Source organism: Leuciscus leuciscus, assembly GCF_965113295.1.
Source record: "Leuciscus leuciscus genome assembly, chromosome: 25".
Classification (NCBI taxonomy): Eukaryota; Metazoa; Chordata; class Actinopteri; order Cypriniformes; family Leuciscidae; genus Leuciscus; species Leuciscus leuciscus.
In genome coordinates this window covers 2,131,232-2,147,025 of record NC_138724.1, presented here as the reverse complement: position 1 = coordinate 2,147,025, position 15,794 = coordinate 2,131,232, and the positions used below count along the sequence as shown (strand labels likewise).

General features: G+C 39.1%; 1 protein-coding gene across 3 annotated transcripts in view; it reads left to right on the top strand.

Annotated features, from left to right (window-relative positions):
* The window catches only part of pamr1b (peptidase domain containing associated with muscle regeneration 1b), a 43,809-nt gene that overhangs the window by 18,234 nt on the left and 9,781 nt on the right, over positions 1-15,794 (top strand). For all 3 annotated transcript variants that reach the window (XR_014202690.1, XM_082159642.1, XM_082159643.1), the window contains 8 exons: positions 452-669; positions 4,464-4,571; positions 4,816-4,986; positions 5,175-5,363; positions 6,150-6,971; positions 9,549-9,734; positions 12,466-12,532; positions 12,722-12,954. Coding sequence is in view for 2 of the 3 variants with exons in the window: in XM_082159642.1 (XP_082015768.1) it covers positions 452-669; positions 4,464-4,571; positions 4,816-4,986; positions 5,175-5,363; positions 6,150-6,971; positions 9,549-9,734; positions 12,466-12,532; positions 12,722-12,954 (1,994 nt within the window). In the remaining variant the exon portion in view is untranslated. The remainder of the gene's footprint in view (positions 1-451; positions 670-4,463; positions 4,572-4,815; positions 4,987-5,174; positions 5,364-6,149; positions 6,972-9,548; positions 9,735-12,465; positions 12,533-12,721; positions 12,955-15,794) is intronic.

Here is a 15,794-nt window from a genome sequence, read left to right as displayed (position 1 = left end):
ACCTGATTGAAAAACTTCATTTGTAGAATTATCTGACAAGAAAGACTGTAATTGAGATCTTTGAAATAAAAGGCAGGTTTAAAATAGGCTGAAAATTGGAAAAAGATGTAGTATCAAGATTCAGTTTTAAGACATGTTGCATATAAGCATTTATTGATTACTGATAACACCCAGGACCATCCGCATCCATAATTCCCACTAGGGGAGCTAGGGATATATATGTTTTTGTACCTGCTTTTCTGATGGAAATTTTCAAAATTTGTGTTACCTTCCCACAAAATCTGTGTTACTGAACTTGCAGGTTATTCTGAAAGCTTGGTTGTAGAGAATGCAGCAGACGTCTCCAGTCTGCAATACGTTACTATTCCTGTACATCGTCACACTATCACTGCATGTCCAGGCACCTGAATCATGTCCTAATCACCTGAACACTTTATTCTCTGTGTCTCAGGTTCATGATGCTCAGCTTGGAGTTTGAGCACAGCTGTCAGTATGACTATGTTGAAGTGAGGGATGGAGACAGCCTGAACTCACGTGTGATTGGTCGTTATTGTGGAAATGAACGACCTCCTCCAATCAAAAGCACTGGCAGTTCCCTGCACATTCTTTTCATCTCAGATGGATACAAGAACTTTGATGGGTTTTTTGCCACCTTCCAGGAGAGCTCAGGTAAGACAGATTAAAGACAATGGGCCTCATTCACCAACCGTTCTTACGAAGAAATGTGTTCTTTAACCCCACTTCCGCACTTTTTACGAAGATTCTGACATTCACTAATGTTTTCTTATCTTGGATTTGTTCTAAGAACAAAATCTACGCACACTCAAGAGCCCTCTTACGCACGTTTGAGTGATGATAGTTTGCTCCAAATAACTGGTCACTGCGTTTTATTTAATTCTACAGTCGTTTACAATGATAGTTTTTACTGTAATGTATTTCGGATCATTTGTTAAAAAAAAATCATAGTATGCAAAGAAACACTAACTCTGCAATTTACATCAGCAATTAAGCTGATTAAATCAAATATCATGCCTCGTTTGGCAATACCTGCTGCAGTAGAATTTCTATTTCAGAATCCACATTTACATTTCCATGATATATTCCTGGGGGGGAAAAGGATGAAAAAAAGTTAAGCTTTACTTGTCTTAAACTTCTTTAGAACCTTTAAAGGGGTAATTCCATGCTTTAACCACTAGATGGAAGTAAGTTCTAAGTCTACATTTTAAACAGGTACAAATCTTCAATTGTTTTTAAGGTTTCTTTGAATTGCATCAGTAGACAATTCAAAACGTCACTGTTTAGAAGCAATTAATTTAATTTTAGATTGTTTTATTTATTATTATTATTATTTTCTTCTGCTCAACCTTATCTAACCTTCACCAGTGTAAATGCTCTTGTCCCCTCTTGCATTTAGGAAACTGGTATTCTGAACAACATGCCTATAATACTACTCTGTCTAGATCTGTTAAACTATTTAGGCTAAACCCTTTTGCTGGGGCTGTTAACAGGGGAAAGGAGAAATGAACAGAGGATTTAGGGCTTCCTTTATCCAAAGTGCAGAATTTAAAAAAGGATTGGAGGAACTGCAAGACAATTTGTTGAAGTCTGTAATTTTACCGGATGACAGAAGAAAGTGTTTATAGAAGTGGAATTTACCAATCTGAATTTGCTCCCCATGGTCGTTTGAGAGAATCTTGGGAATTAAAAAAATCACTATGAAATATATCATTATGTGGACACATTATATTGTTGTGATTACTTTTGTCCTCTCGTCGTAAGTGTGGGGTCCCGTAGAGGTGAAGGAGCGTATCCCTAACACACCCCAAACATCGGGGAGGGGGAGGGGGACCAGATCTCTCAGAGTCGTGAACGGGATGGACAGGCACCTTTACCCCCACCCCACATATGCTCAGGACAATAACGATACCTATTTAAGAAATGTATGTAGTCTTACCTAAAAATGCAGAGAACAAGAGTTTTGTCAGTTTTGTACTTTTCGCTGAAAGCAGTTTTTGCCAGTGTGCCAGTGTCTTTCAGGAGTTTATTGTAAATGCAGAGTTGTCCAGTCCAAAATGAATCTCCACGGCCAGAGATAAGACTCCAAAGGAGCACAAAGGCAATCATCATCTCGCATGCCACCAGCTTCAGCGAGGGTGTCCATCGGCTTTTTAATGTCAGAGGGAATAAATGATTCATCCAGCCTGGCCTGCGAGATTTCTTTCAGGTCATGAATGTGCGAAGCCTCTTCTGTGGCAGATATATTGTCTTGCTGTACTGTCTCCAGTGCGAAGTGAAAAGTTCCTGTTTGCTTAAGTGCAAATCCAAGCCAAGGTTTTGTTCAAGGGTTGCTGAATGTGTCTCTTAGAAACTTTGGGTATTTTCTTGAGAAAGAAAGAATGCACTCAGACCATCGAAAAGGTGCAGCATTCATTCAAGAGAGAGGAAACACATGTTACCGTGCTGCAGTGATAGCCTTTGAGCTCCTCTACACATGCAAGTATTGGGTATTGTGGATGATGTGTGCATTACAGCCAATGCCCAAAATTTCCATTCCTAGCTTCAGCTGCAGATTTCTCCAGGTCTAGCCTTTACAAGCTCTCCTAACACCGCCAATGGTTTTGTTAGTGTTATCAGCACAGAGAGCAACTACTTTTTGATCAAGGCCATATTTTTCAATGACGTGGGAATATATATTTTTATGTTTCCAAATCCGGTCTCACCTGGCAGCGATGAGAGTTCAATTATCTTGACTTTTACACCCTCTAGTGGATTGAAGTATCACACAAGCTCAGGGAACAATTTAATGTCTTCGTGGTTGGACACATCCGTAGTTAATGTGAGAAAGGAGGACTTGTTCAAATCACGCTGAACTTCAGATTTGCACATCTGCGTGTGTAAAGTAGTGCCAGATTGGAGTCTCCCATTATAGCTAACGTTTGACTGACTGTAATGTCCCAATCAAGGATTCTCCTATTTGATCTCCTATGTCTGGTCGGTTCCCAGCGAATGGACAGACCCGAGACCCCTTGTAGACTCCGAGGTCACTCAGATTTGGACTCAATTCAAAAATACTTTTTTGGACTTGTTTTGCTATTGCTCACCGAGGCCGCGGCGACATTATGCAGCGTATGCACACACAAAAAAGCATGTGGACGCTGCTAAGAGTATGTGTTCTAATCTAAGTGTCAGTGATTATTTTTGTTGTTGTTGTTTTTGTGAAGCAAACCTGCGAATCTGAAGTTCAGCGTGATTTGGACAAGTGCTCCTTTCTCACATTAACTGTGGATGTGTCCAACCAGGAAGACATTCAATTGTTCCCCGTGCTTGTGCGATACGTTAATCCACTAGAGGGTGTAAAAATCAAGATAATTGAACTCTCATCGCTGCCAGGTGAGACCAGATTTGGAAACATAAAAATATATTTCCCACGTCATTGAAAAATATGGCCTTGATCAAAAAGTAGTGTGCGGTGTTAGGAGAGCTTGTAAAGGCTAGACTTGGAGAAATCCTTTTATTTAATTTTTTTTGTGAAGCAAACTTGCGAATCAATAGTTTTCTGAGAGCCACATTTATCATAAAAGGGTGCTAGAATAAAAAAACTCCAATCCTTCCACAGAGATTGTAGTTTTATCAGTGAAGTTAAACAACTGGAAGCGGCTGCAACAGCTTCTGGAAACCTTCCAAGTTCATTTTCCCAATACACACATTTTTGTCCACCTAATCAACTTTTTGAACAGAGTAGATAAAAATATACTACAGTTAATAAAAAACCACTAAAGAAAAAAATTGAAAAAAAGTCAATATTGTAAAATAAATGGTTGTGTGGTACAGAACCACATGGCCCGGTTTGTCAGGAATTTGGGTTGAATGAAGAGCGAGGACTCAAGGATGCGGAGTAATGGGCTTTATTAAATAACAAGATAAACAAAATGAACATAAACCACCCTATAGGGAAAGAAAACATGGGCGCTGGACTAGACAAGACTAGGGAGGATACAATAGGGAGCATGTAAACAGAAAATAGGGAAGGATGGGGCAAATAAAGCCATAGTAGCAAGAAGGGCTTGTTTAAGATAATAAAGAGTGGAGCACATGGCTTTGTGGTGTTTGTTTCTTGGTGCCACACAAAACAACACGAACAAGTGAGCCAATGAGAGCTCTCACCGACTGCAAGTCCACACTAAACATGACAACATGTAAGCACACGTCCCGATGAAAAACCCGACCTGTGTGCTACACAGAAACAGGAAAGCATAGTGCATGTTGGGACCCTCATATTCTGGATGACTATATTTCTACTGTGCTTCTGAATAGCAGTTTTCTTGCAATTTTGTCTTTCAAGGAACTTATTTTGATATCCTGTACACATTAATGTATATACTGTTGTGGATGTTTATGTGTGTCTACAGTATACAATGTATTAATAATGAAACGACTGACTGTAACTGTATCTATTTGTGTAGAATGCTCTTCCTCTCCGTGTATGCATGATGGCACCTGCATCTTACACTCCTCTCACTCCTTCCACTGCGCCTGTCTGGCTGGATATACCGGAAAGAGATGTGAACATGGTGAGAACAGTCTTTCCAAAAGAGAAATGTAACATTTAAGAGGATGCTTATCCATATGTAACAGGGTTTAGGTATAGACTCAGATTGCAGCTGATGTGTTGTTGTTGTTTTGTTTAAAATGTATTAACTCTCTATGGTATTTTGTTCGATCACTACCCTTACAGGACAAATTCATGCCATGTATTTTATAAGGTAGCACTTTTTATACCATAACATGTATGTTTGTATGTGCATGATCTGTCAGTGCTTGAATGCGGAAGGCCTTTGATTCCGGCCCACGGGACTGCAGTGCATCTGGATGTAAGGGTTGGAGGACATGTTCTGTTCCAGTGTGACCCTGGATACACATTAAATGGTTTCCAGATGGCCGCCTGTCTGCTGGATGGGTCATGGAGTGCACCAACTCCACAGTGTGGTGAGCAACTGAAAACTCATTATAAGGTATAGATCGGGCTGCAAGGCAATAATAATAATGATGATAATTCAATTCAAATTTGTTTTAATCAGTTTCTCTTAAAAAGTGTCATCATATGCAGCCTCTAATCAATATGTTTAAAAAATGTGTTTGCTAATAGTTGAAGCATGACTGTATCTTTTCACCAGTGCCTTACCACAACTGCGGCATTCCTCCAAAGCCAGAGCATGGTGATCACTTCCTTGTTTATGGACCAAATGATGTACTTATTGCTATACAGTATTTTTGCTATAATCAATACAAACTGAATGGAGTCCCTCAGAGAACATGCCTGGGCAACAACACTTGGAGTGGGACGGCACCAACCTGTGTCAAAGGTACCTGGACTCAGAATTTAGCTAGAAATGTATTTATTGTATGTTAATTAATACTGTCAATTAAGTTGTTATTGTTGTTGTCTCTTCAGTAGCTCTAGGTCCTGAGATCTTTAAAGACAAAAAGAAGTTCTTTAAAGTCTTCTTCTGGCGGCACTGAACTACTAAATCATGCTTTAATTTATCTTTATGACTGAAATTAAAACCATTTCTTTGGGCATTTTTTGGCAAATCCGTGGGTGACCAGATGGCCATTAGTCACTGCTTATTACCAGCTTATTACCAGTACTTATGCTCTCAAGCATACAAGATCTTCAATAGCTAAGTTTCCATCTATCTACTGAAAAAAAAAATGGAAAAAAAAACCACTGGATGGAAACGCAAAAATTCTAAAAATGGATATTAAAAAACTTTGCACTCAATTGAGGCAGATAAAAAAATGTATCCGATAAGAAAACATGTGCATAAATTACAATGGTAACACATTTACCTAATAAATTCCCAAACAGCAGGCATCTGAAAGCAAGATAACATGACGTGTTTATTCCATTTCATCTGCGTACTCAGAGACTCAAGTCATTTATAATATCTGAAAAAGACTTACAGTGGCTTCTCCTACTGCAGCAAATTAAAACATTTCTTAGTGATATTTGCCACCAGTTTATCAGGAAGTGGCGATTTTCTTCCTTTCATCTCGCTGGATGGAAATAAATATGCAAATTTCCATATGGAAACGTATGTAGCTAGTGCAGTGCTTTAATTAAACCTTTGAACTTCTTCTACTTACAGAGCTAGACATCATTTCTGGAGCAGATCATGAACAGAACAAAGGCAAACACAAACATACTGGACAAGATGAAGTGGGCCATACCAAGAACAAAACTTCAGAAGAAGAAGAAAATGAGTCAAAACCAGACAAAGATAGACCAAAAAAACCTACCGCTGGAAAGGATGATGGAGGACTAGATTTAGAGCTTGGAAAAGATAAAGGCAAAGATATTGGGAGTAATTTTGTACAAGAAAAGCCTAAAGTTGAAAATAAGGATACTGACATCAGCATTAACACAATTGGAAAGAAAGAAACTGGAGGGGATAAGGATAATCTTAAACTCCTTGACAAAGATGGACATCTAGATATTACAGAAAAAGATGCAAGTCCAACAAAAGATTTGGGCATGGATATCTTAGATATTGTGTTGATAGACAGTAATCAGACAGCAAAGGACAAAAACAAAGATGGAGGCATGGACAAAGGACAAAAAATAACCGATGGACCCCAATACACAATATTAACCGAAAATGAGAATGAAAACATTCTTTATGAAATAGATATCATACACAGGGGGAATAACACTGAATTTTTAAATAGCAATGACATAGAAGAAGATTTGGGGACACTGCCTCAAAAAGAAACTGAAGAACTCCCAACAGCTTCTACTGGCAATAACAGCACAGCATTCATACCAACAGTGAGCACAACAACCGAAAGAGTGACAACGAGGGTTAAACCTACGGAAAAGGTCAAAGTGGATACAGTAAATGAAAAGACAGCAGAGCAAGTTTTGCAACAAGAAACAAATAGAGAATCTCAATCAAACCTAAAGAATGAAGGTGAATATCCACATGCATCTTGTTGAAACTCTATGAACATTTCTACAATTATACACATTCATTAGACTGTTTCTTTGGGTTAGAATGAAAACAAACACTATTTATACAGAGAAATGTATGCAACTAATAATCTTTTATAGTGAAGTAGGTGCTGGTTGAACATGTTTGAGAATCTAGCTGCATTCTCCTCAAGTGTTGTTCAGAACTACACTCTTCCTTTAGAGTCTTCAGCTTGTCAAAGGATATTATGTTTATTATGGCGCTGTCCTAAATTTGACAATTGATGTGGACTTGGATGCCCTGTTTTATGATTCAGAACTCTTTAGGCTACTGTTCACCTTTTTAAGAAGCTGTAGGCTACTGATGCAGACTTCACACTGCCCGACATTAAATGGCGTATTATGTCACCAAAGTATAATCTTCAGAGGACGACCATAGGAGCTGTGGGTGGCATTGAGGACAGGGCTAATGTGACATCTGATTCAGAGATTTAAATGAAGCACCTAGATGCAGCAGTCAACTTTAAAGGTGCAAAAGAAGATCAGGGAAATGCTAACTTTAGCCTGCTAGCATTGATCCCACCCTCCCTTCAAATCGTCGTCCAAAGCCACGCCTCTTCCAAAACACATGAATGCGCACAGACCAGAAGCGAGACGACCAGAGACAACGTTATTGGATTACATCGCGTGTCATGAGAAAACCTCACAGTACAGTGAGTAACAGTACTACAACAACCAAAGTAAACAACTGTTTGCTTGCCATTCTCGCTCTATCTGCACAGCGTACATGAACACACAGATGACGAATGATGTCATCACACATTTGTGTTTGCTGGTATGCAAACACGCTGAATGACAGGAAACACGTTATCATTTCATTCGGACTGAATGCAATGATTTAACGAACATTTTATGGTCCTATACCTTCCACAGACGATATATATTTGATAGGGGTGTGACTAAATACTAATACTAAAATGTGTCGAGATTTCTCACCGAGTGAAAAGCTGTCTCGCGATATCGCCATGACGGAGCATGAGGGTGAAATTAGCATAGAAATTACCGCCTCCACTGTCGTTTTGCTGTTTTATAATAAAAATAAAAACCATTGTAAACTATTGTAAACGTCTGCTCTGCTCATCCAGTACGAGTTGCAGTCGCACACAGTGAAGCAGGAATCAGAGTTCACTGATCGCGTGACAATGGCGGAGGATTCGTTTCGCAACAGAGCCTAAATGTCTGATAAATGTCTTATCTTGTAGAATGCGCGCTCAGCACGGCTGCTCCCAGATACACGGAGGACGTGCGATCGCAAATCCGAGCTCCCTGATGTGCGCAAATTAGGCTGCATACAATAGCCTGTCTCCCAATATCAAATCTATCTCTGGACTGTGTAGTTGTGGCTCTGGTCTCTGTTTTGGTCTCTGTTTGTACTTTGAATATTGAGAGAGTACTTTGATTATGGTTTGCACTTAAAAACTGTTATTTATTTTTGTTATTTACACTGTTTTTATTTTCTTTGTTCAATTTGTGGAAAGGAGTTCAATAAGGAGGTTCAACACAGCTTCAATCAGAAGTTCTGGAAGCTCATAATTCATGAACAGTAAGATCTGAAGAGACTCATGTGAAATCATGCAGGAGAGAAGCCAGTCAGTTGAGTTTGTGGCAAAACCTTTTACAGTGCTTGTATATTGTAGTCTTTCAATACATTTGATAATTCATACTTATAAAGTAGAACTGAAATTACATTCATTAAAAGATTATTAGTTAAAACATTTCAAAATGCACCTGAAGACTATTTACCAGTCGTGAATTTTGTCATTGAAGATTTCTACTAAATAATGTGCAAAAATCTCGTCTCGTTTCGTTCTCATGAACCCAATCTCATGTCTCGTCTTGTGAGATAAGTGTCTCGTCACACCTCTAAATTTTAAAATATATATATTTTTATACAAAAATACATTTAGACCGCTCAACATAGTGATTGGTATCAGGATATGAGGAGACTTTCAACCAGCATAACAAAAAAGGTTTCTGTAGAGAATCACCTATTGCACCTTTAATTAGCAATAAATCAAAATAACACACACTCAGCATATCAGGAGAATATAAAATGCAGGAGCAATAATAACCACTAACCAAAGACGTAGTAATAGACGAAAGACTAGACTAAACAGGGAGTATATATAGTATACACTGACTAAATGAGTGAGGGGCAGGTGGACACAATAGCTTGCTATGCTAACTAACTGGCACACGCTAGGAAACTAGGTCAACTAAGGAAGACAGGAAATAAATACAGGAACTGGGAACACATAAAACTACACCAAAACTGAACATAAACCTGACATTGGTTCTTTTTAGTCTATCAGAAACATACAACACAACCAGTGTTGTCCGATTCCCAAATGATCCCAAAAGCATCGTAAGCCTAAGTTGATCGTAGAGACCATTGGTGGCAATCTTTCTACAATCAACTTATGCTTACGATGCTTTTGAGAATTGCAGCCCTGATAATTTAGCATTGGAACTGTATTTTTTTCTTTCACACTCTCACACTTTCTCTTCTCTGTCTCAGAGGATGAAGGGAGATCGTGTCCTCGACTGGCACCATTGTATCATGGTTACTATGAGTCGGTACCTGGCCTCATTCCTGAAACAGTGGAGTTCTTCTGTAACCAGTCGTACGGTCTGAGTGGCAGCTATCGCAGGACGTGTCAGACTAACGGCACCTGGTCTGGCACCCAGCCCGTCTGCATCAGAGGTCAGTGCAGTCTTAGAATTTCCCTCTTTCAAATATATAAAAGGGGGAAATTCACTAAGAATGAATTAGAATAATTGAGAATAGCTTAATTTAAAAACACATGATGTAAGACCCATTATGCTGTATTGAATGTTTGTTGTGATTCCATTGTTTGACACTGTGGGTCTACTTAGTATATACTATAAATGAATAAGTATGCTGAACTTATTCTAAATGAAGTCACAATAGCCCTGTTGAAACCCCACCAGCAGATGGACATTCTCAAAACATCCCTAGTCCTGAAACTGACACACAAGCTGGTGTTGGGATGTGCCCATCGAAACACTCTCGGACTAAGGACACGCCACTGGGCTTTCTGTATGCACCAATAAAAACTGGTGGCTTGGGAATTCCCAATTTGGGGACCTCAATTCCATTGCTACAGAAAACTTGATTTGGCAAACTCCTCTCAGGTAATAATTCCATCGAAAGAGCCCTGACTGAACAACCATCTTTTTAAGACAATTGCAGAATTGGTAAATAAACTGCAGAGGAAGCAAAGACAGAGTGGACGAAACAGCTCCAAGTCTCTGTGGACGGGAAAGACTGTGAATGAAGATGTGGATAGAACAAGTTATCACTGGCTCGAAAAACTTAGCAATGTCTTCTACTGTCTTCATTTACGGAGCATTTAACTTTGTGAATTTAATTTCCTGAATATAAAAGAAAGGGCTGCCAGAGGGAGGAATAAGACGTTGGAAGATACAAGATGTCGAGGGGCCTGTCACACAAAGCAGACATTAAATCACATTCTCCAGGTGTGTGAAGTAACCCACGATGCAAGATGCACCCGATATAAACGGGTAGCAAATCAAACAGAGAAAATGCTGAGAAAAAGTGCAGTCCAGATGTGGGTAGAACCTATAATAACTACGTAAACGTGCTTCCTAAAACCTGACATAATGGTAGATGCCGGCTGTAAGATTACCACCCTTGATGGATCCATAGTAGCGGGTTGTCGGATTGAAAAGAGTTATAAATTGAGGATTGGAAAATACGGCTCCCACACAATGTCCTGCAATCTTGCTGCAGGAGTCCCTTCTCCTTCAGGGACATCAGACTCCCACTTGATATGCTCAGAGCTTGGAAATGCTATGATCTAAATACATGAGGAACTTGAATACTTACGGAGAGTACCTTGCCATTCTAGATGACCTGCAATAGCAGCGACGACCTCGCCACAGCTCACTATTAGCGCCTCTTTAGGCGCCTCAAGCTCAAGTGGAATTCCATTTCCACCACTAATGATGATGACTTGATAACTTGATGTCAACTGCCAGAGAGTGAGAGAAGTCATGTGTATAATTGAGAGAAGCACAACCATTTTTGACCGTGTCAGGACATGTGCTTGTGGGATTACTATGTGTTTGTGTATCGGAACTGTGAGTTTAAAATGACATCTTCAAGCTTTGTCATAAATCAATCTGATAAACTCAGTTCTGGACTGGAGGTGTGTCTTGTTCGATCACACACATCAGAAACAGCCCTACAACACCTCTAATGCCTGCTATAGACTGTGCAATTTCGGCAATCCTATAAGATCATTACAAATATCACTGCAAGACATGGATCTAATAAACTTGGGTACGACGTATGTAGACTGTACGATGATGACACCTATTGAATCGTAGGCTAGACGCAAGTTATTATAGAAGAATGAATGAAGATGAATCGCACTCTGGCAATTGTGGTTTTTATGTGCACTGATGAGAATATGGACTCGCACATGGCTAGGGAAAAGAGGCAAACTTAGCATGAAAATTTTGCAAATGGAGCTTGAGGTAAGTAGGTTTTAGTGCCATATCGCGTTGATTAATACGCCATTTCATGTTGAATTTTTATTGGCTGGTCAGGAAACGTAGCTCGTAACAGCAAACACACTATGTGATGATCATGCTGAATTTCTGACACTGTCAGAAAATTATTGCAGGCTATCTTTGGTCGCAAGATCGTGATAATGGCCGTCTTTGAACCTCACTCACTGTATGACGTAGTACACCGTTTAGGAGCCACAGATACAGAAATCACAACGATTGCTCATCTTTCATCTGGGACAGCCCAAAATCACACAATGTGTACTGGGCATCATGGTCCGTTGTCACTTCACATGGTGCTGCTCTGTACCAATCACTTTAGTATCTGGTTAAGTTAGACTTTTACATGAAACTTGCAATCTACACCCAAGTGTGATAACAGACTAAAATACTAAGTTTCACATTAAAACAACTGCTAAAGTGGTGTAGATATGTGGGTGATTAGGAGGTTATTATAGACAGAGACATGTGGGCAAATGTGGCCCAGATTCCAAGGTTACTACACTTTTCAAAAGTAATCCTGATATTTTTTTATGACCACAGACCAATCAGGACCTCAGTAAAGCTTCTCACCTGAAAGATGATGCTTTTTTGCAGTATAGTGCACAGTGTTACTCTTCTGAGGCATGAGGACATACAGGGTCATTAGCACCTTAGTTTTCCCAGGCAGTTTCCAGTCCAGACACTGCCAGGCTCAACCATGCTTAGCTTTGATGGGAAACAAGGCGAGGGTTACAGAGCGATCGCTGCTGGAAAATGTTACCCAAGATAACCCAAGATATTTAGAATATTAAAACTCAAAGTGTTTTCATAAATACTGTGCTGACATCGGTATTTATGAAAACTAAGCTGTGTTTTGTTTGTGTTCTTATTCGCAGCCTGTCGAGAGCCCAAAGTATCTGTGCTGGTCAAACAGAGAGTGCTTCCTCCCCACATCCCTTCCAGGTACTATTTCACTCCTGACGGCAAAACCTGTTACATCAACACACATGCAAATTTAGTTTGACTGGTTTTCCATTTAATATTGTGATATAATTCTCCCATTCCTTCCAAAGCAAAATTTTCAAGTAACAAAGTTTATGTAATATGTGAACTGTGAACTGTATTTCATTTATTCTGTATGTTTTTCTTCAGGAAAACACCTGTGCATAAGTTTTATTCTTCTTCTGGGGCAACCAATTTCTTAAGCGAAGTGTGGCCCACCCAGACCCCTTTCAGCCTCCCCCCGCTCCCACAGGGGTTTCACCATCTCTACACACACATTGAGTACGAGTGTATGTCACCGTACTACCAGCACTCTGGAAGTGCACGCAGAACCTGTCTGAAGATGGGAAAGTGGAGTGGACGTCATGTCTCTTGTTCACCAGGTGACCCACACATGACCCAAAACAAACAGCACTGCAAGAGGTGTAGCGGGCTTTGTTAAAAGAATACCTCATTCAAAAAATCTTTCTTCATTTAATCACCCTCACGTCCTTCCAATCCTGTATGACATACTGTAGATCAGCCTAAAAGCACCATAAAAGTAGTCGGTTACACTTTATTTTAAGGTGTCATTGTTACAGTGTAATTATATATTTAACCCTCTGGAGTCTGAGCGTTTTTTTGGGCCCTGGGGGTGTTCTGACATGCTCTGACATTTGTGCTTTTTTCAGTTGCTTATAAACATATTAATGGCAAAGGTGTAAATTCACTCTATATAGCACAAACAGGACTACAATAATATGTGAGCCACATGTATGTACATGTTTTCATTTTTGAGAGAATAATGTTTATGCGTGGTTATCGAAAAAACTAAAAATTAAACATTTTGAAATAAGGCCACAAAACACATACTAAATATGTGGCAATAAGACTTTTGACTTATGGATGTCGTCGCCTATAGTTTTTTCTTCAAAATTATGTGAAAATAGTCTTGCTTTATCGTTCACATAAAACCATACATTGATTTAAATTGATGTAAAACAGGTTTTGCTTGGAAAGCCAATATGCGAGGGGGCGTGAACGAGGAGTGGTTTACACCTTAGAATACACCCACTCTGCATAATGATGAGCCATTCACTCAGGTGTGACACTGACTGAGCCACAATGCAAGGACAAAAGATATATTTAGAAGAAGACTTATATTGACCATTTAAGATTTTGCTTACATCTATCTTGTAAATATGTTTTGCTATTTTATTAAAACGGTTACAATTACAACAATAATTACAATTTCAACAATATTTCAAGTGTACTCTTTCTTTGTAAAAAAAAAAGATTATAGGCCCTACATTTAATCTATGTATTCATTAGTTTGAATATAACCAACATTGGAACAGCTAACATCTTAGTTGATGACTTTATTTTTGACAAAAATAGTATTTTATATATAGAAATTGCTAAACAAAAGCTTATTTGATGTGGCAGTATATTCTACAGTAAAAACTGTACCCAAATCTGGTCAACAAAATGTTGTCTTTCATATTTCGTCTGACTGTAACGTTGTTTTCATGAAATATTAGGGCATATTGTTAATTTGCAGTTTAATACGTTGCTTATACAAATAGCCTACATTTTATTTCAACATTCAGTCGATGTTTACTTATCTCAGTATAGCAATACAGTTTGCTAAAACATCATCATTCATTCACACACGCGATTTAAATTTAAACTGTCTTTGCCAGCTGTGGTAAACAGCGCGCATCTCTGCCGTTTATTCATTCATAAACAGAAACCCACGTGAAGAAATTCACGTGAGAAGGAAAAAACTTACTTGTATTCCTCAGCTCGCTCCTCGATATACCCGCACTTCTGAGGGACATTTTCCATTAGTATTATTCCTCACAGCGCTGCAAGACGGTGTAAACAATGATCTAAATAAACTTGTGTGTTTTCTCGAGCTGATGGGGGCGTTCACAGGATTGCCTCAGCCATTTGCGTTTGAATAGCGCGCGCTCTCCGTGGGCGGGGCCGATTATAACGTAATGAGATGAGATGAGCTCGACTGGAATCGCTCTCTTTTAATACAGATTTCACAAGATGAGAATAATTGTTTTTTTATATAAATTACTTCATTTAAAAGAAGAGAATTCAATCTTCATGCCTGTGTGTCTGTATGTCTGTTTGACTGAGTATTCGCTCAGTTATTGTTAATTTTCGGACGCGTTTCAGAATGGACTACACTGGCAGAGAGAAGGCAGAACTCGCTTCGTGTTTATTTTTCTTTATTTGGCAAAAAGCACAACACTTTGTTTTTATTGTGAGTATACACAAAAATAATACACATTTAACAGAATCGATTGATGTATGAAACTCCTATGGAAAATCAAAGTCAACAGAGTATTTATGAGTTTCTTTTACACTAATAAAAAAAAAGCGAGCTGGTATCGCCGGCGATACCGTAGACCTCAGGGGGTTAAGTACTGAGTAATATTAAGCAACTACATGTACTTACTATAGGGTTAGGGTAGGATCAGGATTTGGTTGAGGGTTAGTTGCATGTAATTATGCATAATTTACTGTTATTACAATGGTAAGTACATGTAACATATGTAACAAGGAGACTGTTAAATAAAATGTTACCAAGTAGTCCAGATATAACTTTATATTATATTCCAAATCTTGCTTCATGATTGCACATATTCAAAGTCTTGATGCACAAGGTCTCCTACAACAGGTTTACATGCATCAAAGGTCAAAAAAACACTTTCATGCTCTTATATTATACATTGCACATCCCCACATTTTTCAATGATTCTCAAACGACTCATCGGATGATTCAGTCCCTCTAAATCCCTTCTTTCAGCGAGCTTCTCTGCTCTGATTGGCCAGACAGCTCAGTCTGTTGTGATTGGTCTACTGCTTACAGCGCACGTCGGAAACAAAATATCCATTACCATAAACTTCAGCTCCAGAGGCTTCCTAAAGCTCAGCGATTGTACACACTGTAAAGACAGTAACGATGGCGTCGATTTTACCGTATCAATCTGAGCGCCAGTCCAATGATGAAACATGGGGAGAAATAGTTATTCAACCCGAACGTCCATCGCAAGGACGACTCGAGCAGGACGTTTCTCAGTGATACACTACTCAGTTTGAGGAACATTATGAGATGTTGCAACTTTAATTCCTCATATTTCTAATTTATTGCGGTGCACATGCGGAAACTGTATCAATAACGGTGCATATATTAGCCGAGCTCTAGCGTGAATGACTGATGTTACAT